This window comes from Lithobates pipiens, unplaced genomic scaffold (assembly GCF_037356315.1).
Source record: "Lithobates pipiens isolate NorthernLeopardFrog02 unplaced genomic scaffold, aLitPip1_a1.2 Scaffold_16, whole genome shotgun sequence".
NCBI lineage: Eukaryota > Metazoa > Chordata > Amphibia > Anura > Ranidae > Lithobates > Lithobates pipiens.
Genome location: NW_027507748.1, coordinates 603991325 through 604017267, shown reverse-complemented (window position 1 = coordinate 604017267; position 25943 = coordinate 603991325). Strand labels below are relative to the sequence as shown.

General features: G+C 42.8%; 2 protein-coding genes across 3 annotated transcripts in view; one reads left to right on the top strand and one right to left on the bottom strand.

Moving 5' to 3' along the window:
* The window catches only part of IFT88 (intraflagellar transport 88), a 119594-nt gene extending 94951 nt beyond the window's left edge, over nucleotides 1–24643 (bottom strand). The window contains exons 1-7 of one of the 2 annotated variants that reach the window (XM_077483999.1): nucleotides 24483–24643; nucleotides 19169–19284; nucleotides 17505–17567; nucleotides 11466–11522; nucleotides 9024–9077; nucleotides 509–572; nucleotides 360–408 (exon numbers count right to left, since the gene is read on the bottom strand). In XM_077483999.1, the coding sequence (XP_077340125.1) occupies nucleotides 360–408; nucleotides 509–572; nucleotides 9024–9077; nucleotides 11466–11522; nucleotides 17505–17567; nucleotides 19169–19258 (377 nt within the window). In that variant the 5' untranslated portion in view covers nucleotides 19259–19284; nucleotides 24483–24643. Of the gene's footprint in view, nucleotides 1–359; nucleotides 409–508; nucleotides 573–7930; nucleotides 8163–9023; nucleotides 9078–11465; nucleotides 11523–17504; nucleotides 17568–19168; nucleotides 19285–24482 lie in introns of those variants that run through there. The other variant, XM_077484000.1, reaches the window with a different exon arrangement.
* Nucleotides 24644–25208: 565 nt separating this feature from the next.
* CRYL1 (crystallin lambda 1) overlaps nucleotides 25209–25943 on the top strand; it is a 211959-nt gene continuing 211224 nt past the window's right edge. Inside the window, exon 1 of the mRNA XM_077484005.1 lies at nucleotides 25209–25320. The gene's annotated coding sequence lies outside the window, so the exon portion shown is untranslated. The remainder of the gene's footprint in view (nucleotides 25321–25943) is intronic.

Below are 25943 nucleotides of genomic sequence, written 5' to 3'. Positions count from 1 at the left end.
CATTTATCTCCAGTCAAATTGCTTTGCTTAGGCAAAGACACAAGATGAGAGGCTTCCATAAGGGCAGATCAGTGTCAGGCATTTGTGAGCACAGCCAAGAGCTGCATAGGCACCAGGATGTACAGAACATGAGAGCAGCATCTGAGCCAGCATCATAGTCCAGGCAGAGGAAGACACTCTTCATGACAGCACTATTAAGTCTGTAAAAGGTAATAAGTACCTGTAAGCATTACACTTAAACTTTACTTACCATGCTGTACTTAACATGAAAAAATATATATGACGCTGCTAGGTCAGCTTTATTTATACGCATACAGTTCCCTTTATAATTACTAGAATGAAAATAAACATATACTCACGTATCTTCATTCTTGGGTACCAGTGGAGAAATTGGACCTCTAGACTGACCTAGGGGGTGAAAAGTAGATAATGTACAGTAAGGCATACTGCTCACTCAAAGAAATTTATCACGTATGAACCCATAATTATTCATATAATGTATAGTTACTGGGCAAATGCATCTTTTTGTAATTAACTGGATGAGTAGAAGTCATTGGCCGAGGCACATTATCCTGAGAAAAAAAAAGAAAAAAAATATATAAAATATTCACCAAAACAATGGTCCTAACATGCATAGAACATACATATAGATAACACCATTGTCTCTATTTAAGAAGCACACTTTCTGCAGTACACAATCCTGTTTCCACCGCACAATAAGAAAAAAAGAATTAAAGGAGCTATTTATCAAGCTACACCTTGTAGACTGCCTTGCACAAACTATAGGACAACTGGTCTGCACATAGGATGGGAATCATCTTATTAGAACACTGATGTAATGTTGGGCTAGTTATATTTTGTTCAGTTTTATATTCATCTCACTTTAAACTAAAGCTGCACGATTCTGGCCAAAATGAGGCCAACAATTTTTTTGCTTAGAATAAAAAGATCACAATTCTTGCAACATAAAATCTTTCACATTATACAAAAAAAAAGGCTAACTTTACTGGTTAGTTTTTTTTGTTTTTGTTTTTTATTCATTAAAGTCATTTTTTCCAAAAAAATTACATTTGAAAGACCGCTCCGCAAATACAATGTGACATAAAATATTGCAACAGCCACCATTTTATTCTCTAGTGTGTCTACTAAAAAAAAAGTATATATATATATATATATATATATATATATATATATATATATATATATATATATATATATGTTTGGGGGTTCTAAGTAATTTTCACTTACACACAAAAGTCTATTCCATTGACAAATTGTTACAATGTTTATACTTAAGTTCAACTGATAAAGAGTGTTGTGATTCTTGGCAGACTGCCCAGTTTTTTCCTTCCCTTCTTTTGGCTGTGGCTTCAGAAGAGCAGAGAGAATTCTTTGCATAGAAAGAATCAGGAAATACTTTAGTCAAGATCGCGATAACGATTCTTGACGATTAATCGTGCAGCTCTACTTTAAACTTAAACTTCTATTCTTCTCTCTGGTGAATGAAAACGGGTCATTTGGGAGTTCCACACTATAGGATAACCATGACCATGGACAAGGAGTAAATCTTTTTATTTTAGTTTTGAATAGAGTGGGAAAGAAAATAAACACTATCATGTTTTAATGCTGTCTAGGTGGCCGCTGGGGACATTCACCCTCTGTATGTGTCCTGGAGACCCCTGTCACCAAGATAAAAGTCCAAAGCAGATCTAGGTCACAGCATACCCTTGTAATAGCAACATAAACAATAGTTATATTTGACAATCCAATATAAGCTTACGTGAAAGCTTAGTCTGTGATTCAGAAGGCAGGCTCTGTGAAAAATGTGTACAGCAGTGCTCACTCACAGGGCATAGTAAAAGCCGACCCACCACGATCTTCCCTTATTGCCTGTGCTCCCTGCCATGCCACATTGCCCATTACTTAACTGTCCCCTTGCAGCACCTATCCCACTGTAGCTCCCCTATTGCCAGCTTCTACTCCTCTCCTCTCCCATTGCTTCAGTTTTCTGCAAGGGAGCCACAGGGGGATCAAATCTCCAAATATATACCCACCCCTCCCCCCAGTGGTCCCCCAGCACCACTTCCCTGTAGCACTGCTAGACGGCTTCCTCTCCTCCCATACCCCACAACAATTGCAGCTGGCAGGAGATCTGTGTCAGCTCCTTCCTGATTGAACACAGTGAGTGAACAGTACTGCGTTCACACATCATTGAGTCATAGTAAAGATCGTTTACTATGCTTTCATTTTTGAATAAATAAGAAGCCTCTGTACTGAGGCTTCCTATTCACTCATCTGCAGTGCAGCTGAGGCTGCAGAGAAAGACTGAGGACTTCTGTCCTCAGTCCCTTTCTCTATCTGAAAAGAAAGAGACATTAGGGGTCTTTTGGACCCCTGAGATTTCACCAAAGCCCCCCAATAAGGCTGTAAAAAAAAATGTGAACAGGGCCATAGTAAGAAGTTATCAGGAATTGTGTAAGTTATGTTGTGTTTGTGTCCACTAAAAGGATATTAGTGTATTTTTCACAAAAATAGTGATTTGATACCAGTTCCCTTCCCAATCAAGACACTTCTTTCTCCCATTTTGACTGGTTATTTGTCATTTTTCTCTCAGGGCCTAAAAAAACAGTAGCACTTTTTTAAAATTAATTCTACAGTTTATATGCTTTCAGACAATAAATTGTTACAAATATTAGTTATTTATTAATATTTTGACAGAATAAAGGTGGATAAAGCACCTGGACCCGATGGCATCCACCCTCAGATCCTAAAAGAATTGAGCTCTGTAATTTTAAACCCATTGTATCTAATTTTTAGGGACTCATTAATGACAGGAAGAGTACCACTGGATTGGTGTAGGGCCAATGTGGTGCCTATATTTAAAAAGGGAACAAAGTCTTTACCAAGTAACTATAGACCTGTTAGTTTAACTTCTATAATTGGGAAGATACTGGAGAGATTAATAAAAGACCACATAGACGAGTTCTTGCAGGAAAAAAATATTTTAAGCAACAGACAGCATGGATTCATGAAAGACAGAAGTTGTCAGACAAACCTGATTTCTTTTTATGAGGTGGTAAGTAAAACCTTGGACAGAGGGGTGGCGGTGGACGTGGCATACTTGGATTTTGAAAAAGCGTTTGATACAGTTCCGCACACAGGGCTCATGTGTAAGGTAAAGTATACAGGTTTGGAAATATCAGTTTGTAAATGGATAGAAAACTGTCTAAAAGACAGAATTCAGAGAGTAGTGGTTAATGATTCTTACTCTGAATGGTCTAAGGTTATTAGTGGTGTACCCCAAGGTTCAGTGCTGGGACCCTTACTTTTTAATATCTTCAGAAATTATATTGAGTCTGAGATCAAAAGTAACATTTCTGTCTTTGCAGATGACACCAAGCTATGCAATGGAATAACCTCCTTACAGGATGTCTCCAATTTACAAGCCAACCTCAATGCACGCTTTAATTGAGCAACTGTGTGGCAAATGAGCTTTAATGTTGATACAGTGCCTTGCGAAAGTATTCAGCCCCCTTGAACTTTTCAACCTTCTGCCACATTTCAGGCTTCAAACATAAAGATATAAAATTTAAATTTTTTGTGAAGAATCACCAACAAGTGGGACACAATTGTGAAGTGGAACGAAATCTATTGGATTTTTTAAACTTTTTTAGCAAATTAAAAACTGAAAAGTGGTGCGTGCAAAATTATTCGGCCCCCTTTACTTTCAGTGCAGCAAACTATCTCCAGAAGTTCAGCGAGGATCTCTGAATGATCCAATGTTGTCCTAAATGACTGATGGTGATAAATAGAATCCACCTGTGTGTAATCAAGTCTCTGTATAAATGCACCTGCTCTGTGATAGCCTCAGGGTTCTGTTGAAAGCACAGAGAGCATCATGAAGACCAAGGAACACACCAGGCAGGTCCGTAATACTGTTGTGGAGAAGTTTAAAGCCAGATTTGGATCCAAAAAGATTTCCCAAGCTTTAAACATCCCAAGGAGCACTGTGCAAGTGATCATTTTGAAATGGAAGGAGTATCAGACCACTGCAAATCTACCAAGACCTGGCCGTCCCTCTAAACTTTCAGCTCAGACAAGGAGAAGACTGATCAGAGATGCAGCCAAGAGGCCCATGATCACTCTGGATGAACTGCAGAGAACTACAGCTGAGGTGGGAGAGTCTGTCCATAGGACAACAATCAGTCGTACACTGCACAAATCTGGCCTTTATGGAAGAGTGGCAAGAAGAAAGCCATTTCTCAAAGATATCCATAAAAAGTCTCGTCTAAAGTTTGCCACAAGCCACCTGGGAGACACACCAAACATGTGGAAGAAGGTGCTCTGGTCAGATGAAACCAAAATCAAACTTTTTGCCCACAATGCAAAACGATATGTTTGGCGTAAAAGCAACACAGCTCATCACCCTCAACACACCATCCCCCCTGTCAAACATGGTGGTGGCAGCATCATGGTTTGGGCCTGCTTTTCTTCAGCAGGGACAGGGAAGATGGTTAAAATTGAGGGGAAGATGGATACAGCCAAATACAGGACCATTCTGGATGAAAACCTGTTGGAGTCTGCAAAAGACCTGAAACTGGGACGGAGATTTATCTTCCAACAAGACAATGATCCCAAACATACAGCAAAATCTACAAAGGAATGGTTCACAAATAAACGTATCCAGGTGTTAGAATGGCCAAGTCAAAGTCCAGACCTGAATCCAATCGAGAATCTGTGGAAAGAGCTGAAAACTGCTGTTCACAAACGCTCTCCATCCAACCTCACTGAGCTCGAGCTGTTTTGCAAGGAAAAATGGGCAAGAATTTCAGTCTCTCGATGTGCAAAACTGATAGAGACATACCCCAAGCGACTTGCAGCTGTAATCGCAGCAAAAGGTGGCTCTACAAAGTATTAACGCAAGGGGGACGAATAATTTTGCACACCCCACTTTTCATTTTTTTATTCGTTAAAAAAGTTTCAAAAATCCAATAGATTTCGTTCCACTTCACAATTGTGTCCCACTTGTTGGTGATTCTTCACAAAAAATAAACATTTTATATCTTTATGTTTGAAGCCTGAAATGTGGCAAAAGGTTGAAAAGTTCAAGGGGGCCGAATACTTTCGCAAGGCACTGTAAATGTAAGGTTATGCACTTGGGGGCTAAGAATATGCATGCATCGTACATGCCAGGGGGAAGTACAACTGGGGGGGATCCATAGTGGAGAAGGATCTGGGGGTTTGTTTAGATCATAAGCTTAACCGCTTGCCGGCTGCAGAGTGGCTCCCTTGAGTGAATTTCCGTAGCTGTACGGAGGGTGCTTTAAGGGATATAGGGGGCGCGCTCGCGCCTCTGCGTCACTTAGGAGCCAAAGCACGTGGCCAGCGGCTGTGATGTCCTGTAAACACACAAATCCACATTCCGTCAGGGGTGAGGAGAGAGATCTGTTGTTCCTATTGCTCAGGAACAAAGATCGGTCTCCTCCCCCAGTCAGAACACACACCTAGGGAATACAATTAACCCCTTGATCACCCTCTAGTGTAAACCCCCCACCTGCCAGTGACATTGACACAGTAATTAGTGGCTATTTTTAGCTTTGATCACTGTATAAATGTCAATGGTCCCAAAAATAAAAATCGCTGATCACCGCCATTACTAGTAAAGAAAAATAAAAATGTCATAAATCTATCCCCTATTTTGTAGATGCTATAACTTTTGCGCAAACCAATGAATATATGCTTATTACCTTAATATACCTTATTTTATTTTATTTTTTTTACCAAAAATATGTAGAAGAATACATATTGGCCTAAACTGATGAAGAAAATATTTTTTTTATTTTTATTTGGGGATATTTATTATAGCAAAAAGTTAAAAAATATTGTGCTTCTTTCAAAATTGTCGCTCTTCTTTTGTTTATAGCGCAAAAAAAAAACAAAACGCAGAGGTGGTCAAGAAAGAAAGATCTATTTGTGGGGGAAAAAAATGACATACATTTCATTTGGGTACAGTGTCACACGAACGCACAATTGTCAGTTAAAGTGACGCAATGCTGTATTGCAAAAAAATGGCCTGGTCAGGAAGGGGGTAAATTCTTCCGGGGCTGAAGGCGTTAATAACAGCATGCAATGCCAAGCTGCGTTTTTCAAAGCGAGCAAAATCCTTTCTTGTATTAAGAGAGGTATGGACTCCAGAGGAGAGAGATATTTTGCCCCTGTTCAAATTATTAGTAAGACCTCATCTGGAATATGCAGTTCAGTTTTGGGCACCAGTTCACAAAAAGGATATCAGGGAACTGGAGAAAGTGCAGAGAAGGGCAACCAAATTGATAAGAGGCATGGAGGAGCTCAGTTATAAGGAAAGATTACAGGAACTGAATTTATTCACTCTTGAGAAGAGGAGATTAAGGGGGATATGATCAACATGTACAAATATATAAGGGGTCCATATAGTAAACTTGGTGTTGAGTTATTCACTTTAAGGTCAACACTGAGGACAAGGAGGCACTCTTTACGTCTAGAGGAAAAAGAGATTTAATCTCCAAATACGGAAAGGTTTATTCACAATAAGAGCTGTGAAAATATACTAACATTTAGGCTACTTTCACACTGAAGCATTGCGGGCGCTGGCGGTAAAGAGGTGCTATATTTAGCCACACTTTAACGTAGTTTTAGCAGCGCTATTCAGCAGCTAGTGGGGTGGTTTTAACCCCCCGCTAGCGGCCGAAAAAGGGTTAAAACTGCCCACAAAGCATTACTGTAGTGGCGCTTTGCAGGCGGGTTTGCAGCGCTGCCCCACTGTTTTAGGATCGGTAAATACACCACTCCTACAGCGCTCCAAAGATGTGGCTTGCAGGACTTTTTTAACCGTTCTGCAAACGCACCGCTCCAGTGTGAAAGCCCTAGTGGATTTCACACTCTGAAGACAGCAGCGGCTGTTTCAGGGTGCTTTGCAGGCGCTATTTTTAGTGATGTAGCAACTGCAAAGCGCCCCAGTGTGAAAGGGGCTTTATAGGTAAAGCTGATCCAGGGGAAATCCGATTGCCTCTTGGGGGGGATCAGGAAGGAATTTTTCCTTTCCTGTATATGGGGTTGTATGTTTTTTTTTTTTGGTAGAGCTGGATGGACTTGTGTCTTTTTTCAACCTGACTAACTATGTAACTCAATACCATTTTAAGGGTTGTAGTAATTTAGCAGGAATTTTTTTTAAGTTTTGCTATGTTTGTGTCCACGAATAATAATTTTAGTGCATTGATTTTGTACTAATGATTCTAGTGTTTTTCTTTTATGGTCCCATGCCTTCAGAAAATGTATGGTTTGAGGGGGATCTTTCATAAGCTCTGAAAGCTGTTAAAAGGTGAAAAAAAATGGAAACATTGCAAAAAATTATCCGGCCACCTGAGTTTAAATGTGGAGGGCCTGGCAGCAAAAGGGTTCAAGGAAATCTGTACTGATAGAAATGTGCAGGCCTCCATTGCTAGACTCCCTTTCTAAAAATGGTAGTTGCTGGCTGTGATGCACTGGCCACTCGCTGACAAGTATGTAGATAATGAAATCAGAGCATCTGATCTGCACACTTGTTCTGCTCAAAGAGTAATTACCTACTGAGGACAGAACATCAGCATGACAGCCAGGACATTAGCAATTTCAGAAAGAGGATATGTTGGTAGTCTCAGCGCACACACACACACACACACACACACACACACACACACACACACACACACACACACACACACACCTCAACAAATTTTCCTTGAAGTATTCTGAAGTGTTTAAATACTAACAGAATCTTATGTCTCTGGGGTCTCATACCTTGGAGATTCAATTTCAAATTGTTTCTGTAAGTTTGTTCTTAAGTTGCATTTGCATGGAAGTTGAAAGAGGTACAATTTTTTTTAAAGAGTAACTGGAGCAGTCAAAAACTTACGTTTAAAGTTTTGAATAGCATAGAGAAGGGCTAACCAGCCATGCAGTGAGGTAGGATTGCTGACAGGTCCACCGCACACTAGGTGGCAGCGTGTGGTCACCAGCAAGAGAGCAATTTGGCAGTTTCCATGGCCAGTGTGACGTCACGCTGCCTCCATTCTTCAGTACAAGTCGTATGTAAGTCAAATGTTTGGAACTTGGGGACTGCCTATATTGAACTACCAAATAAGAATAAGTAGGGAGGCACCTACTAAGCTGCTGAAAGAAAAAAATATATATTTTTCTTAATATTTAAATGTTGGCAATATATTCAGGCAATATGTGCAATGGCATTCCAGCCAATAGTTTACAGTTTTTTTTTGTTTTTTTTTAAAGTTGCACCCCTGTTTATCAAAAAGCAATATTTTTGTTTGTTTATGAAACTTTGTTTTATTTATAGATGTTGTATATCACAACAACTAAACCAGTGTCTGTAGTGCATGTTCAAACCTTAAAAGTGGAGCTCCAGCCCCCCCTCCTAAAATTAAAAGTCAGCAGCTAGAAATACTGTAGCTGCTGACTTTTAATATTAGGACTCTTACCTGTCCAGGGAGCCTGCAAAGTCGGCACCCCAAGCCGATCCGTGCATCGGCTCTTGGGTGTTGCTGCCGCCATTCCTTGTAAGGGAAACTGGCAGTGAAGCCTCTCGGGCATGCGCCAAGCTCCCTGTGCTTTCTGAATGGCCTGGCGGAGGGGGAAGGAGGAGAGTCTATCTTCCTGCGCCAAGGTCTACTGGGAATTGGGGACGGGAAATAAGCAGAGCTTCCACTTTTTGTTTTAATACTATAAATAATAACATGTTATAAGATTTTTACTCCAGGAGTACATAATGAGTTTGGCAATTCTAGAGAAAGGCTTAAATAATGCATTACAGTCTAACGACACCCATTAAATTTTAGTCTACTATAATGTACTGGGGATTTTAGTCAACTAAAATACGTCTAAAACTAAAATGAAAACAATTCAGATGACTAAAACTAAATCGAAATTTGACCTCAAAATAAACACTGTTTTCTACAGCAATTTTCACTGCGTAAAACTTAATCACACAATACCAGCACAGCTCCAGTCATAGGTCTTCCTGTTAATGAAGTCAGATTCGCTCTGGGCTGAGGAGAACACAGACATTTCAATAAGTTACACAATCTTTAACTCTTTGATGACATAGAAGTCAATTCACTAACAATTGAGTATTACATGTGTTTTCATGTAAATTTAATGCATGGGAAGTAAATCTATTGCAGATGTTTTTTGAATTAAGTGCAACTTATTAAAAAGGGCAATTAACACCAGAAAGGTGGCGCAGCAGCTTTACTGAATTCCTTGCATTGCCTTCAAATGAAAGCAAACTTAAACCCAAAAAATTGCACTTTACCATTCCTTAGATGTGGCTGTATTTCTTCTCTTTATATTCACCTAGCGATCCAGCCAATAAGTCTGTTATTCAACTTCATTCAACAGACCAAGCGATCCAGCAAAAGTTGCAGTTAAAGTGGTTGTAAAACCTTACAAACCACTTTGACCTACAGGTAAGCCTAGATTAAGGCTTACCTGTAGGTCCAAGAAATATCTCCTAAACCTACATGGTTTAGAAGATATTTCCAAAAAGACAGGCACCGCTGTCTACGGCGCAGGCGCACTGGGCGCAGTGGATATGCCGTTAGTGGCGGCTCCCATGCGCGGGAGTGATGTCATTGCTGCTCAGGTGCTGTGAGTGGCCGGAGCAGCAATACCCGGAAGTAGACGGACGCACCAGACTACAGGGGACAGCGGTGACTTCGCTGGCTCCTGTGTCAGGTAAGTGACACATAATGGGCTACTATGCGATGCATAGTAGTCCATTATGCTTTACCTTTGCAGGGAGACAAAGAGGAAGTAAACCCATCAGGGTTTACTTCCTCTTAAAAGGACTGAAACAAACAATTGAACACTGGGTCTATGGTGCTTACAAAGGCCAGCCTTTATTTATGTAAAACCTTTATCCTAAAGGTAAAAACACTGTTTCTGTAACTCCTAATAAAGAATTAATTGGAGTTCAGCTTTAATTTGTTAGTCTAGTAGTCCATATAAATCTATTAGTGTAATGCCCCGTACACAAGATCGGACATTGATCGGACATTCCGACAACAAAATACATGGATTTTTTCCAAAGGATGTTGGCTCAAACTTGTCTTGCATACACACGGTCACACAAAAATGGTCAGAAACTGCAAACGTCAAGAACGCAGTGAGGTACAACATGTACGACGAGCCAAGAAAAATTAAGTTCAATAGCCAATCTTCTGCTTGATTCCGAGCATGCGTGGAACTTTGTGTGTTGGAATTGTGTACACACAATCGGAATTTCCAACAATGGATTTTATTTGTGATCCAGATCTCAAAATTTGTGTGAAGGAAATTCCGACTGAAAATGTCTGATGGAGCCTACACACAGTCGGAATTTCCGTCAAAAAGCTCCCTTCGAACATTTTCCGTCAGAAAATCCGACCATGTGTATGGGGCATAACACTATCCTCTCCCCAGACTGATAATGCTGCTGTCCAGAAGCATCTCTTCTGTAGCTCCTCCAGTTGTGTGGAGACACCCTAAAGCCAGGTACACATTGGCCGTATATCGAGAGACAATAACCGAGCCAAAAAAAAGTCTGACATTCGGCCTGTGTGTATGTCTGTCTGACCAGCTTGTGTTGGACGTACATACTGGAAAACCAGCAGCCGAATGACTTTCGATCAGTGCTCTCAGCCAATTGCAAAAAGCACTAATCGGCGTGTTCTGGCGGGGTGGGGGTGTCATCACTCAGAACACAATAGCTCAGTGGGGTAACTCTCTATACTAACTTTGCATGGTTAATTTAGCAGCTCCCTACCGGAGCTGCCAGTTTTTTTTCTCCTTCAATCCGCTGGGTTAAACGAAAAAAAAAAACGAATATTGTGTACCAGGCTTAAGGCTCGGTTTACATATATGAGAATTTAATGCAATTTCAACCGCAACCGATTTGCATGATATGTGAACCAAACTGGCTTTCTATGGCGCTGATTGACATATCTGAGGGCCGGCCACAGTTTGTTTTTCAAAAGAGTCCTGTACGATTTTCAGTCTAGCTCAGGTGCAATTTTAAGTGTCATACACTTAACAAATTCTGAAGCAGTGAACCAAACCGCACCAGACTCCTTTCAAAAATTGCACTGAAACCGGCCCCACGCATGTGAACCAGCTCTAAGACAGGAAGTGTGAAGTGAAATTAAAGGGGAAAAATAAAAATAAAAACAAATCTAGCCACCATAGTTAAGGATTTGTAATCTGCAATATATTACGTTTTTGGGTTTAATACCACCTTAATTAAATATGTTTTCCAGATAAAATAAAAATACAAAATCAGATTCATTCTAATTCAGGACATGCTTACACCAGCATATTGGTAATATGAAATATTCAGCTAAAGAAAGAATTAATAAAATATCTGATATTAGAAATTGTAAACAGGAAGTTTTACTTACTCCAAATCCAGTCATCAAAGGACGGCCAGCAGCTGTCCCGAGGACTTTAGCTGTACCCTGTATGAGACAAATTATCCTTGTAGGTACATACCATATAATATATTAAAGTAGAATGCAAGCACCCCCCCCCCCCCCAAAAAAAACCAAAAAAAAAACATTTTGGAGTGATTTTCCTATACTTCCTAGACTCTCCCCAAATTAATCCAGACTAAAGAAAGATTTGGCTAGAGACCCACTTTAAAACTATATTGCTCAAAGAGCCAGAAAGAAATGTAGTAATACAATCTCAGCATATTATATGGTTTTATTATTACCTGCTACAGGTTGCAAGAATCTGGCTTGTTTTGCCAAATAATTAAAATTGTAAGGAGTCAAAAGAGAAGTGATCATTTTAAAGTGTGTCAATTAAGTCTGAATTTGTTTTCTAGGCAATAGCAATTTTTTTGCATTTTATTGGGTACAGTCTGGTTGGTACAAGTTGGCATCAACCATCTCTGGCATTGCCCCTGCCATACCACAGAAGCAGAGCTGTTTTTCAAGCATAAGTTCCCCTTTTTTGCACCCGTATTCAGAGAGTAACATGTAACATGTTACTGTTGCAGCAGCCCCCGCTGCCCCCCTCCCGATCCCCCAGTTGTGAGAGCGAGTGGGGGATCTTGTTCTCTCACTCGTCAAAATAAAAATATAAAAAAGAAGTTCAGTGAACGGGAGAACTACAAGTACCAGTACTTGTTTGTAAAGTTTGCTGAAAAGTCACATCTTTCTCCAAATCCTGAAAGATAAAACAAAAGTGAGTTCAAAAACCTGCCATTCTACAGAGGGGTGCTTTCCTAATTTCCCCCACTATTTTCATGACATCATAGCTATGAGAGATGGATATAGAAGTGGATCAAGCACTCGTGCATCAATGAGCTGCATCGATTGGGTGTAACATGTAACATCTTACTGTTGCAGATCCCCCATTGTGACAAGCAGAGGGAGGATCTTGTCCCCACACTCGATTTATAATTCCAGACTCATGATTGTATATTCTGCAGCGTGAAACTACTGTGCTGCGATTATGACTGCTAGACTCACTTATTTTGGAGTGAGATTTGGAGCCCTTTCACACTGACAGCGCCCGGGCTTTGGCGGTAAAGCGCCGCTAGTTTTAGATGCACTTTAGAGGTGCTTTTCAGCCAATAGCAGGGCGCTTTAAACCCCTGCTAGTGGCCAAATTAAGGATTAAAAGCGCCTGCAAATGCCACTGCTGAGGTGCTTTGGTGGCACTGTCCATTGATTTCAATGGGCAGGGGCGCTTTAGGAGCGGTGAAAAGATGCTGCTTGCAGAACTTGCACAACTTTTTTTGTCGTCTTGCCAGCGCAGCGACACGTGTGAAGGCACTTGGGCTTTCACACTGGGATTGCAGATGAGGCATTTTTCAGGCGCTATTTTTTTAGCGCTAAAACGCCTGAAATATGCCTCAAGTGTGAAAGGGGTCTTAATGATATCGCTACTGTGCTGCTCACTGTTCTCTTTGCTGGTGTGAAAGCAAAAGAAAGTGCAAGGATCTCTGTGCTTTTGCGTCATTCATTCTGTGATCTGTGTTACCTTCACCTCTCCTGGTTATTGAACTTCACCCCACCAGTCAAATCAGTAAAAATAAATAAATAAACAATCCACTGCAGGGAGGCCACATACATTACAGGCCGCATTACTGGCGATCAGTCTTTTGCTCTGCCTTTTCTGAGTTTTCACATTACAAGCCCTCTTTAAAGAGGAAGTAAACCCTGATGAGTTTACTTCCTCTTTCATTCCCTGCAAAGGTAACGCATAATGGACTACTATGCATCGCATAGTAGTCCATTATGTGTCACTTACCTGACACAGGAGCCAGCAATGTCACCGCTGTCCCCTGTAGTCCAGCGCATCCATCTTCTCAGTGGGTCTTGCTGTTCTGCCGCTGTCATTCGGCGAAAGCCGCGATGACGTCACTCCCGCGCATGCGCATTGGAGCCGCCGCGCGCGGCATATCGCCGTTGACGGGTGCCGCTCTCAGTGCGCCTGCGCGCCGCTGTCTATGGCGCATGCGCCGTAGACAGCGGTGCCTGTCTTTCGGCAAATATCTCCTAAACCGTGTAGGTTTAGGAGATATTTCTTGGACCTACAGGTAAGCCTTAATCTAGGCTTACATTTAGGTCAAAGTGTGTTGTAAGGGTTTACAACCACTTTAACTCTCACTTTCTGTCCCAGTGACAGCATTTCACAAAAACAAGTAGTAATGGAACATCTATCTGATAGGATCAAAAACACATTTAGTTGAGTGAGTGGGTAGAAGTTAGTCTTTAACCACTTGGGATCCGCGCTATTGCCAAATGACGGCATTAGCGCGGACCTACATTTCCGGGACTACGTCTATTGACGTCGTCCCGTGTACGAGCGGCCTGCGCGCCCCCTGAGGGGCGTGCGCGGCGCGCTCTGTGATCGGCGAGTCCATGAGACTCGCCCGATCACTGATCCGTGCAAGGGGTCGATCCCGACCCCTTATCACGTGATCAGCTGTCAGCCAATGACAGCTGATCATGTGATAGAACGGAGCCGGTAATCAGCTATTATTCCTCCTCGCGCTGACAGCGCGAGGAGAAAAAAAAAAAGCCGATCACCGGCGGCCGTGATCGGGACATCAGTCCCGATCACGGCCATCAATACAAGGGACCACCTGCCACCTGCCAGTGCCCACCTGCCTCCCGCAGTGCCATCCTGAAGTAAAAGTAAGTGCCCCCCGTCAGTGCCCATAGTGCCCACAGTGCCACCCACAGTGCCACCCACAGTGCCCACAATCTGCCTCAAAGGTGCTGCACCCCAGTGCCGCCCATCAGTGCCCAGCAGTGCCGCCCATCAGAGCCACCTATCAGTGCCACCTATCAGTGCCACCTATCAGTGCCCATCAGTCCCATCTATCTGTGGTACCTATCAGTGCCCATCCATGCCACCCATCCGTGCCACTTATCCGTGCCACCCATCCGTGCCATCTTATCTGTGCCCATCTTTGCCCATCAGTGCCGCCTTATCTGTGCCCATCGGTGCCGCCTTATCTGTGCCTATTAGTGCCGCCTTAACTATGCCTATCAGTGCCCACCAGTGCAGCCTATCAGTGCCCACCAATGCAGCCCATCAGTGCCCACCAATGCAGCCCATCAGTGCCCACCAATGCAGCCCATCAGTGCCCACCAATGCAGCCCATCAGTGCCCACCAATGCAGCCCATCAGTGCCCACCAATGCAGCCTATCAGTGCCGCCTAATCAGCGCACTTCAATGAAGGAGAAAAATGACCCGTTTGCAAAATTTTATAACAAACTATTAAAACATGATTATTTTTTTTTTTTTTGCATCTTTTTTTGTTTGTTTAGCAAAAAATAAAACTCCGAGCTGTAACTAAATACCACCAAAAGAAAGCTCTATTTGTGGGAAAAAAATGATAAAAATTTCATTTGGGTACAGTGTTGTATGCCCGCGCAATTGTCATTCAAAGTGCATCAGCGCTGAAAGCTGAAAATTGGTCTGGGACTGAGGGGGGTTTAAGTGCCCAGTAAGCAAGTGGTTAAATATTAAAAAAAATATGTTGTCATGTTAGCAGTCTGTACTGCCTGGAGTTCCACTTTATAGGATCTGAAGGCTCAGTATGACAAACAGGTAGTTGGCACCAGTGGCGTAGCGAGGGTTGTCAGTGCCCGAGGCAAGGCAAGTAATTTGCGCCCCCTAACCCGTGGACTTTTAGCACTCCCTCTACCCCTTTTTTATTCCATTACTACTTCTCACTCCTTTTCTTTTTTTTCTCTCTCTTCCTCTCTACAATTTATTCTCCTTCCCCCCCTTTTCTCTCCCCTTCTTCTTTCTCTCTCTCGTTTCACTTTTTTTTCTCTATCACTCACTTGTTCTATTTCTCTTTTTCTTTGTTTCTCTCTTCTCTCCTATGTATTCTATCTTTTTTTTTCCACTCACACACTTTATCACTATTTCTAGTTTTTTTCCCCATCTCTCCTTCTAGCTTTCCCTTTTTTCTCTGTTTATCCGTCTTTCTTCTTCTTTCTGTAATCTCTTGGTTGACGGGGAATTCAGCGGCGGGGGTGATTTGTCAGGCAAATGGCTGGTGTTTGCACTGAAATCATCCAGACACCATGCTTGATATGGTGTCAAGATGATCAATTCACCTTCTTTATATTACTACATTTAATATATAATAAAATAGTTCAACTCACCATAATGCAGAATAAGTGGGAACCCTGAGCTTGTCACCTGCCACCAGATGCAGCGTGCCACCATTGCCTGCCACCAGATGCAGTGTGCCACTTGCCACTCATAGCCTGCGACCAGATGCAGTGCAACTTGCCACCCATAGCCTGCCACCAGATGCAGTGTGTAACTTGCCACCCATAGCTTGCCACCAGAAGCAGTTTGCAATTTGCCACCCGCAGCCTACCACTGGTCCGACACACGGGAACTCTGGGAAGGTAAACGCCCCTCCCGCCACTTGCTTCTGATGTGGCTCCTCCCATGCCGGGGCCTGCCCAAAAGTGAAGGACTACAAGTCCCAGCATGAACCTCTGTTATCTAAGGATTTGACCACATAGATTTCCCAGGTTCATGCTGGGACCTGTAGTTCTTCACCAATTTGAGGGGGCCACATCTTCAGCTCTGAGGGGTTCATGTTGGGACCTGTAGTCCTTTACTTTTGGGGACACCCCCCCCAAAAAGTGAAGGACTACAAGTCCCAGCATGAACCCTGCCCTGATGTCTAAAGATGTGTCCTCCTTCCATCCCTCCAAGAGTGTCATCTCATCTGCCCTCTCCTCTTATGCCAGCATACACATCTGCTGACCGTCCTATCTGCAGTCTGCACTGGAAGGCTTGCTGGTGGCTCCAAGCCAGCTGACACACACACTGAGCTGAGAGCTCTGCTGTGAAGTGCTGACAGTTCAGCACAGAACGATGGCTGCTGGGGGAGTCTTTCTGCTGCTCCGTTGCTCTCTGCATGCCGCCCGCCAGAGAAGATAAAAGGGAGGAGGTGGGCAGAGCTAAGCAGTAGGCGCGGAGGAGGAGGAACTTAAATCCTCCTCCGCCCTGAATGCTGGGGCCTCTGCCTCTCTCCTCCTCGTGTCATCACTGGTTGCTAGACGGCAGGCAGGCTGTGACAATTGTGCGGGCATGCAACAGTGTATGTACCCAAATAAAATGTATGTCCTTTTTTTTTTAACACAAATAGAGCTTCTTTTGGTGGATTGATCAACCCCCCCCCCCCCCCCACCCTCTTTTTTTCTTTTTTTAGTGCTATAAACAAAAAAAAGACTGACATTTAAAAAACAAAACAAAAAAAAATAACAATATTTTTTACTTTCTGCTATAAAATATATCCAATAAAAATAATTGTATTTCTTTATAAAATTTAGTTCAATATGTATTCTGCTACATATTTGTGGTTAAAAAAATCCCAGTAAGCGTATATTGATTGCTTTGCTCAAAAGTTGTAGCCTCCACAAACTATGGGATTTTTTTTTTTACTAGTAATGGCGACGATCAGCGACTTATAGCGGGACTGCGATATTGCGGCGGACATTCTGACACATACTGACACTTGAAACCAGTTACACCAATACAGTAATTAGTGCTAACAATATGCACTGTCCCTGTACTAATGACACTGTGTTTTTGTACAGCATGGTAGGTGTTTTTATTAGGGGAAGACATGGATCCTTGTCCCTGCTTTCCAGAGACACTGGATCCATGCCTTCCCTTCTGTCAGAATGGTAATCTGCCTTGTTTACATTGCAGATCTGTCTCTGTGGCTGATGATCGGCGGGTGCTGACGGGCACTGAGTCAACTGTACCCACTGACCCACTCCCAGTGGGAGTGAGATGCAGATGGTACGCATTCACACCCCCTACAAGGAAGTGCTTCTGCGCACAGCGGCCGCCCTGTAGCAGTAAAACTGCTATAGGACTGTAGGCAAGTGGATATATCCCTAACATTAAATGAACATTATGATATTGCTCAAAGTACCAGAGGTCTCCGTCCATGGCTTGTTTGTAAAGCTTGCTGAAAAGCCACATCGCTCTCCAAATCCTGCAAAATAAAACAAAAGTGTGTGTAAAAGCGGTGCTTCCCTAATTTTCCCCACTATTTTCACAATTCTGTTTGAACATCATAGTTATGAAAGCTGGATATAGAAGTGGATCAAATACTCATGCATCAATGAGCTCCATCTATTGCCTTTCCAATACTCTTCCAGCAATGGATAACAGGGGGTCCTGTAATACCTTGGCTCTAGAAACTGCTGATTAAGCCTAACTAAAGTCTCTTTTTTTAAAACTGTAAGCAGGCAGGCTCTTTATTGCATGCAAAGACCCCTCTGTAATAAAACAGACCTATCTGCCAGTCTTCTTTAGAATGTACACTGAGCCGTACAACACTAAAAACTATAAAAATCACAGTGCCAGGAGCTGGACCCCCAAACTGCAGCTTAGCTTCCCCCTGCATATACTCACCCACATAGTGAATGCAGCATTGTCCCACTATGATTTGCTGTTTCGGTGACAAAGCCCACCATCTTGCTTCTTTTCAGCTGGCTGCCTCTACTGAGTTTTCACAGCCAACTGCCAATAACATGCTGGGTGCCTCCCGGCCTGCCCTCTGGTGCTTTGTGTGCCTGGGAGATGTGACATGAGTATCCCAGGAGGTGGCAACACCAGGGACAGGCAATTCTGGCCTAAGCCAGACTGATGGTATATAGGCAAGGGCAGGGAACAATAAAGTCCACCCAACACCTTTTTTTCTTTTCAGAATGATAAAAAAGGCATTTTCAAGGCAAATGTTAACTGTCCTAGGAAGAAATACAATTTCAATTTGTTTTATGGTAAATGCAGTTGGGGAGATACCGGTAGATTTTTCCTGCACCATGCTATACAGTACTGAAGAGAACTGGAGGGACTGAGCAGGCCTTATTCATCCTATCTCTAAGCTCCTACAGACAGAGCAATGTGTTGTCAAGCTAAAGGGCTGTGGACAGAGCTAGATGTGGCCATCCACTGATATGGCCATCAACTGCACCAGCATCTAAGGCCGGCCATAGATGGTTCGAATCTCAGCCAGTTCAGCAAGAAGTGGTTGAGATTTGAACCATGTATGAGCAGGCTAAATGTATCAAGTTGATCGATCAACTTGGGTACAACCAGTCTGCCGGATCCTATATGTTATTATTGCTAGCGGCTGGTATATTCGCTAGTAATAATCACTGTCTTTTACCAGCAGTGACAGCTTCCCCCAACCCCCTGCCGGGAGAATACAATGTCTCAGCAGGAGAGATTCCCCTGTCAGCACTGTCTGTGTTGATGGGGGAATCCAGTGAATTTCTTGGCTGCAACCTGTGGTTGCAGGCAAGAAATTTTCATGGTGTATGGCCTGCTTAAGCAGCATCAAACGTGACAATGCCGTAATCCTTTTACTGTAGAAGGATAAGCATTGTCATCCTATTTAAAGATGTACTTATCCAATGATGTCCAAGAATGTCCCTGTCCAATGATTTTATTGGCAGGATCAACAGGTAGTTACAATATGTTCCCGAGGGCACAGTCTTATTGGTATGGAGAGCCTACATCACATATGTGAATTAAAAGTTTGACCAATGTTCTACTTTCATGAATTAGGGCAACCCATTGGATTCCCACCTCAGTGTCATAGGCTGGGTTATATTCATTGTATCCAGAATACAAGTCCTCTTCATCTTCCTCGGGCACCAAGTGAACATGTTGCATCATGATGGTGTTGGCTCAGGTACTGGCAGCTGGGTAGGAATGATACAAAAACAGACAAGAGTGAGCATCATAAAAACAGTGGGCTCAAGTCATGAAGCAATATTTCCCTCTTTAACATTTGTGGTAAAATAGCTCATATCGGGTTTCAAACATTTTTGCAATTCACAAAAAAGCGCTACTAAAATAAGGCATGTGGTATTTCATTGGAACGTTTGGTATTTACCTCATGAAACCATTCGGTATTTTATCTCATGCGATATCCCTTGGGATGGATACAGTGGGGAAGGATTCGTTTTTTATTGCTAATAGAGGTAAAATGGTTTAACCACTTCAAGACCAAGCCTATTTCAAACATTTGTAGCTTACAAGTTAAAATCAGTATTTTTTTGCTAGAAAATTACTTAGAACGCCCAAACTATATTTTTTTTAGCAAACACCCTAGAGAATAAAATGGTGGTCGCAATATTTTATGTCACACTGCATATGCGCAGCGGTCTTTTAAATGCAATTGTTTGAGAAAAAATACACTTCAGTGAATTAAAAAAAACCCTAAACAGTAAAGTTAGCCCAATTTTTTTGTGTAATGTTACGCCGAGTAAATAGATACCTATCATGTCATGCTTTAAAATTGCGCACACTCATGGAATGGCGACAAACTACAGTACCTAAAAACCTCCTGTTTAGAGTTACAGAGGGGTATTGCACTACAATTATTGCTCTCACTCTAACGATCGTGGCGTTACCTCACATGTGTGGTTTGAACACTGTGCACATTTGCGGGCACAACTTACAGGGTGCATGAGCATGGCGGGATGGGGCGCTTTAAAATGTACATTTTTTTTTTCTTATTTTTTTTTTTTTACACTGTCCCTTTAAAGTGGTTGTAAACCCTCCCCCACAACTTTGTCCCAATCAGCATAAAAAAAGCCTAATGAACACTGCTTGTAGATATCTCCTTACTTGCTTAGTATTGTTGTAATCCTTGTTGTTCTTTAGAATGAAGTCACTGAGCATGCCCAGATCTCCCCTGATTTACGGCACACTCTCTATGTGCTTGTCTATCTGTTATCAGGACTTCCTATGGCACACCACTGATATCCCAGGAGGCTGCAGAATCACTCAGAGCTTCCTCCTACACACCATGGGACCTCATATGGAGTGTAAAGCAGGGCATGGGACAGCATTACTGCAGTCTTATCAGCTGAAGCTGATAGGACTCACACAGGCAAAAACTAGGTAATCAGAACAAGTAAATACTATGAAATAAAACAAGTCAGCTATGAACAGGGAAGCAGGGTTGCCATAGAAACGTTGGATTGAGAAGGAGGCTTGGTTAACAGTACAGGAAGTGTTCAATGTAAGGGCGGAAATACACTGTGGACTCAAAAAACAATACTTAAGATGGCGCTGCCTAACCCCTGGAAACAAGTTTTTTAAAGTTTCTTTAAACAGTAAGTAATATGCGATTTGGGCTGGATTACAGTGGCTATAGTCTGATAATTACTTATTATAATGGACTAAATGAAAAGAAGCATCAGAGTGGGAGAGTTTACTTCCTCTTTAAAAAAAAAAAAAAATTCTGATCACTTTTATTGCCGTCACAAGCAATGTAAACAGGTTCTCTTTATGGAGGGATCTGGGGTCTAAAAGACCCCAAACCTCTCCTCTGCACTTAAAAGTATTCAAAACGCCAAGATTGGCGTTTTTGAAAACTATGAATTTTTTAAAACTGCGCCGTTGGCTCCTGCATAAACCGGTAGTGATGTTGCTACTGGTTTATTACATCAGAGACCCAATCAAAGCCAATTCCGTATTTGTTTGGGTTTCCGGCCAGCCGGTGGACATGGCAGCTGCTGGCTCGGGTCTCCCGGTGAGATGGGAGAGCCTGGGCAAGCCGCGGAAGGTGGCGGGAGAGGGGACATCCCCTCCCACTGCTTGTAATAACAGCCGAGCAGCTGTACTGGTACACAAAGTCTAGCGGCATTAATCATGTGCATAGCTACTGGGTTTTTATATATTTTTTTCGCTATAAAACAACAACAAAAAAATAGAGCGAAAATTTTGTAAAAAAAATAAATAAATAAAAAAAGAAAATGTATTCATCAGTTTAGGCCAATATGTATTCTTCTGCATACTTTTGGTAAAAAATCCCAATAAGCGTATATTGATTGGTTTGCACAAAAGTTATAGCGGACTTGTGGACTTTTAATGTTTTTTATTGTTTTTACAGGTATTGGCAGAAATCTGCGATTTTTTGTGGTACTGCGACATTGCTGCAGACAAATATATTCATAGCTTACTAGTGCTAGCAGCATGATTAAAAATAGTCATTGTTGACTGAGAGTGTAAAGTTCCACTTTAAATACAAAAATAAATAAAAAATTCCCTGCAAAGCAATGTCATAATGTGCTAGTATGCATTGCATACTAGCACATTATGAGAGCCTTACTGTTGAACAAAGCCCTCCAGCGCCGCAAAGTCACTGCTGAGAGGGCTGATGTCTTCCCCTGGTCTTCCTTCCAGGTCCGCGACCTCCAGCTACATAAGTGGTGGGGGGTGCGATGACGTCACTCCCGTGCATGGACATGGCAGCCGCGGTTTACGGAACGGGCTTCAGAGCGCATGTGCTGGTGATGTTGTCGGCTAAATGCACTCTGAATATCTAATAAACTGTGCAAGTTTATGAGATATTCACAGTACCTACAAGTAAGCCTTATTATAGACTTACCTGTAGGTACAAGTGGTGTAACATTGTTTACTACCACTTTAATGCGGTTTTCATGGGGTATTTACTGAGCGTTTTTGCTTTTTGAGGTAAATACCGCATAATGGTGATAGTGAAATGACATTTTCAGCATCGCATGTGATATCTGGGAAAAAGGTGTTTGATCACCTGCAGTAAACACCACGTGATCTGCTTTAGTGAACCGAGCTACTTTTTTTGAGAACACTCCTCAGTCATTGAAATCATTGAAATCAAGCACCTATTATACAATAGTAATTAGGAAACCTTCTAAGACCTCTAGTAAGCCACTGATGAGCCCATTAATCAAATATGTTGACTGCAATCAGCAAAGTCAGATACGCTCCCTAATCGCAGGTAACCATTGGATGTGTGGATACATTCAAACGACTGACTCCTGTCATTCATTTGTATCGGTTTTCCGGCTGCAGCTGTTTGCCTACACTGTTAGGCCCCTTTCACACGATCGGCCCGCTCAGATCTGCCTGTCCGTTTTTTTAGGGCGATCCGAGCGGGCCACCCATTGACTTGTATTGGCAGCCAGATGTCCCCGCTGACACCCACCTGCCATCCGATCCGACAAGATTATTATTATTATTATACACGATTTATATAGAGCCAACAGTTTACGCAGTGCTTTACAATGTATAGGGGGGACAACACAATTACAGTACGGTTCAATACAAAGGGTACAAGAGGGTCCAGCCATAGAATGCCTGCTGGGCACTGATATGCAGCACTGATAGGTGGCACAGATGAGCAGGCAAGGAAAGGCTGTACTGACTGGCATCACTAATGGGGACTGATAGGTGGCACTAATATGCAGCACTGATAGGTGGCACTGATGAGCAGGGAAGGAAAGGCTGCACTGACTGGAATCACTAATGGGGACTGATAGGTGGCACTGATATGCAGCACTGATAGCTGGCACGGAAAGGCTGCACTGACTGGCAGCACTAATGGGCACGGATTATTGGCACTGCTGGGGCTTTCCTGTAATCAGGGCACAGATGCCCCGTTTCCTGTCCTGGTGTCCCCACCGAGGAGATACTGCTGATCGGCACTCCTCCCCACATAGCTTCCTTCCAGGCAGCCTTTTAATGGTCTTGGGGAGACCTAATCGTTCCCTATGTTTGGTGAGATCACAGATTAGTGATCATGGTGTTCTGGTAAGCAGATTATTTTCTCACCTGGGTGTGGAGCTGGAAGCATTTATATGAAGGATTTTCTCACTGCTAACTATCACCTTTATCTGGATGGGCATTCATTGTTCAATATATGGACTTTAATACCATTGGGACTTTGGTTTAGTTTTTTTTTCACCTTGTTTTTCTCCAATGCAATTTGGGGGTTTTGCTTTCGTTTTCTTTTTTTCACCAAATTTTTATATCACTCACTTTATTGATCACTGAGTGTATCAGCGCTGCATTTGCTTTGTATACCTATCTATTTGAAGTTTTTTGTATTAGACTTTAAGTGCAAGTAGCTGTTTATTGTTTATTTCACGTTTTATTGTTTTTCACTATGTTGGCCTAAGGGCCTCCTTTTTTCTTCTCTGATCCTCCCTTTCTTCCACTGTCCCCAAAATATATCCTGATAGTACAGAGCCTTTGGAGTCGCTCTGCACATGCTCAGTTTAGTGTACTGCTAGAGAGTTTTCTTCTTCTTGGGAGGGTGCATGTGATCAGAACAGGGCCAATCAGCACTGTCTAGACAGAGGGTCAGGGGTCCTGCAGCATCATAGGACAGTCAGAGGAGAATGAAAACTCCTCCTACAAGCTTTAACCAGACTGCTCTATACTGCTGATGAAAAAAGGTATTTAGAAGTTTTTATTTACTAAAATAATTTCATTCCCACGTTCTGTGTACTGTGGGAGACCAGATATAGTATATGGAGGGTCCTGAGTTTAGTAACACTTTAAGGGCCTGTCTGATTGGATACAAATTGATTGGGTAGTGCCTCGTATAACATAGGTTTAGTACGTGGAAAGTACTTGGTATCATATATGGTGCCCTTTGGGGCTCATTTATGCGTGTGATTGGGGTGGCGGTAAAACCCTGTGGCTGATCCCTTTTTTTACAACCCTCAACCGCTTCCCCTTTTGCTGCTGAGACACATGCCGCGGCCACATTACTTTGCTTCATGGCCGCAGCAGGAATAATATCCCTGTCGTGCTCGGCGAGCTAAGCCGCCAGATGAGCGTGACCCATTTAAGTGAACGGGGTCACTGCACTGCCTGGTGTGGTGACCGCACACAATGCGCACAGTTGTGACACCATTGTCCGGTAACAGGTGGCAAATCGCCGTCTGTCTATTGCTGTCTGAAGAGTGATCCCAACGTGGATCGCACTTCGAACAGCAAAGCAGGTGTAAAGGAGGCCTTATAGAGAGATGAAAGGATGTCAGGTAACCCCTTGCAACCTCTAGAAGAACACGAGGGTGACAGGAAAGTCTGCCCCAGGCTGTGAGGACGCCCCCCGTACCTGGCAGCGGTGTCCGGACTATCCCTCTCTCTCTCTCTCTGCTCCGGATCGCACATCAGTTTGTTGTTAGCTGCCTGAGAGCTCCCAAGGGATCCGGACCCAGGATGCACCGCGCGCACAATTTCCACTCGCTGATTGGTGGAGCGGCTCGTGGAATTCGGAGACTACACACGCTGCACGGGGTTGCTAGGTAACCGGACAACGAACGGAGCCTGACTACAGCACCAATCAGAAGCGATGTTTCGTCAGATTAGGCGACCCGTCAGAATGTTTAACAGAAGTGACGTTACGTCCCACCATCTTGCTACACCCCGCACTCCTCCACAGTGAGGATACACTGAGAATGGGGGAAGTGGACACCTTGTTAGACCCACCGGAGTCTTACATTTTACACTTATTTTTAACAGCAAAGTGAGTTTATATCGTACTCAGAACTCCGTCTGACGTAAGATTTTGAATTTTAAAAGCAGCGGCCATCCTACGGATCTCACAGGTTTGCTAATCTGACAAAAGTTCGCTGCTTCAAAAATTAAACATTCATACGTAGTTCTAAGTACTGTATTTTAATATATAAACTCACTTTACTGTTAAGCATAAGTGTGAAATGGAAAATTCCGGTGGGTGTAACAAGATGTCCGCTTTCTCCCTTCTCGGTGTATCCTTACTATAGAGAAGTGCGGGTGTAGTAAGATGGCGGCACCGAAACGTCACTTCCACTACCCATTTTGACGGGTCGCCTAATCTGATAAAACAGCGGCTGACAAGATAGGGTGGATAGGACGATAGGGTGGTGACGTCACGGCGGCTGAGGTGATTGGAGGGGGAGAGGTGACTGGAGGTAGGGCGGCTGCTCTCTCTCATTACTTGTATTTAGGATGTAGTGTACTGGGAAGGAGGACGGTGTATGTCTGTTAATGGGACACTTGTATGCAGTAAATAGAGTTGTGTGTGTTCTGATAATTGCACACACAGAGTTGCGGCCCATTCACATCACACATACGCCATATCATGGCACTTTTTTTTTTAATTTTTATTTTTTTAAAGTAGAACTATAGGCAAAACTTTTTTTTTTCTTTTTGAATTCATTTTGGTTGTTAGCGATCGTTCTCCAGAGAGGCAGAATGGCGATCTTCCTATGTAAACAAGGCAGTTCGCTGTTCTGACAGGGGAGGACATAGAGATCTTGTGCTCCTGCTAATCAGGAACACGGATCTCTGTGTTCTCCCCTGTCAGAGCAATCCCCACACAGGCTGGATTCACATCTATGCATTTTTAGTGCTTTTTGCAGATTTGCGCTACAGAACGTGTTCCATAGGAAACCATGTTAAATGGACTGTAGTGCAAATCTGAAAAATGCAAAAAGCACTAAAACTGCATAGGTGTGAATCAAACCATTGTAAGCACACCCTAGAGAAACCCTTAACCCTTTGATCCCCCCCTGATGTTAACCCCTTTCCTGCC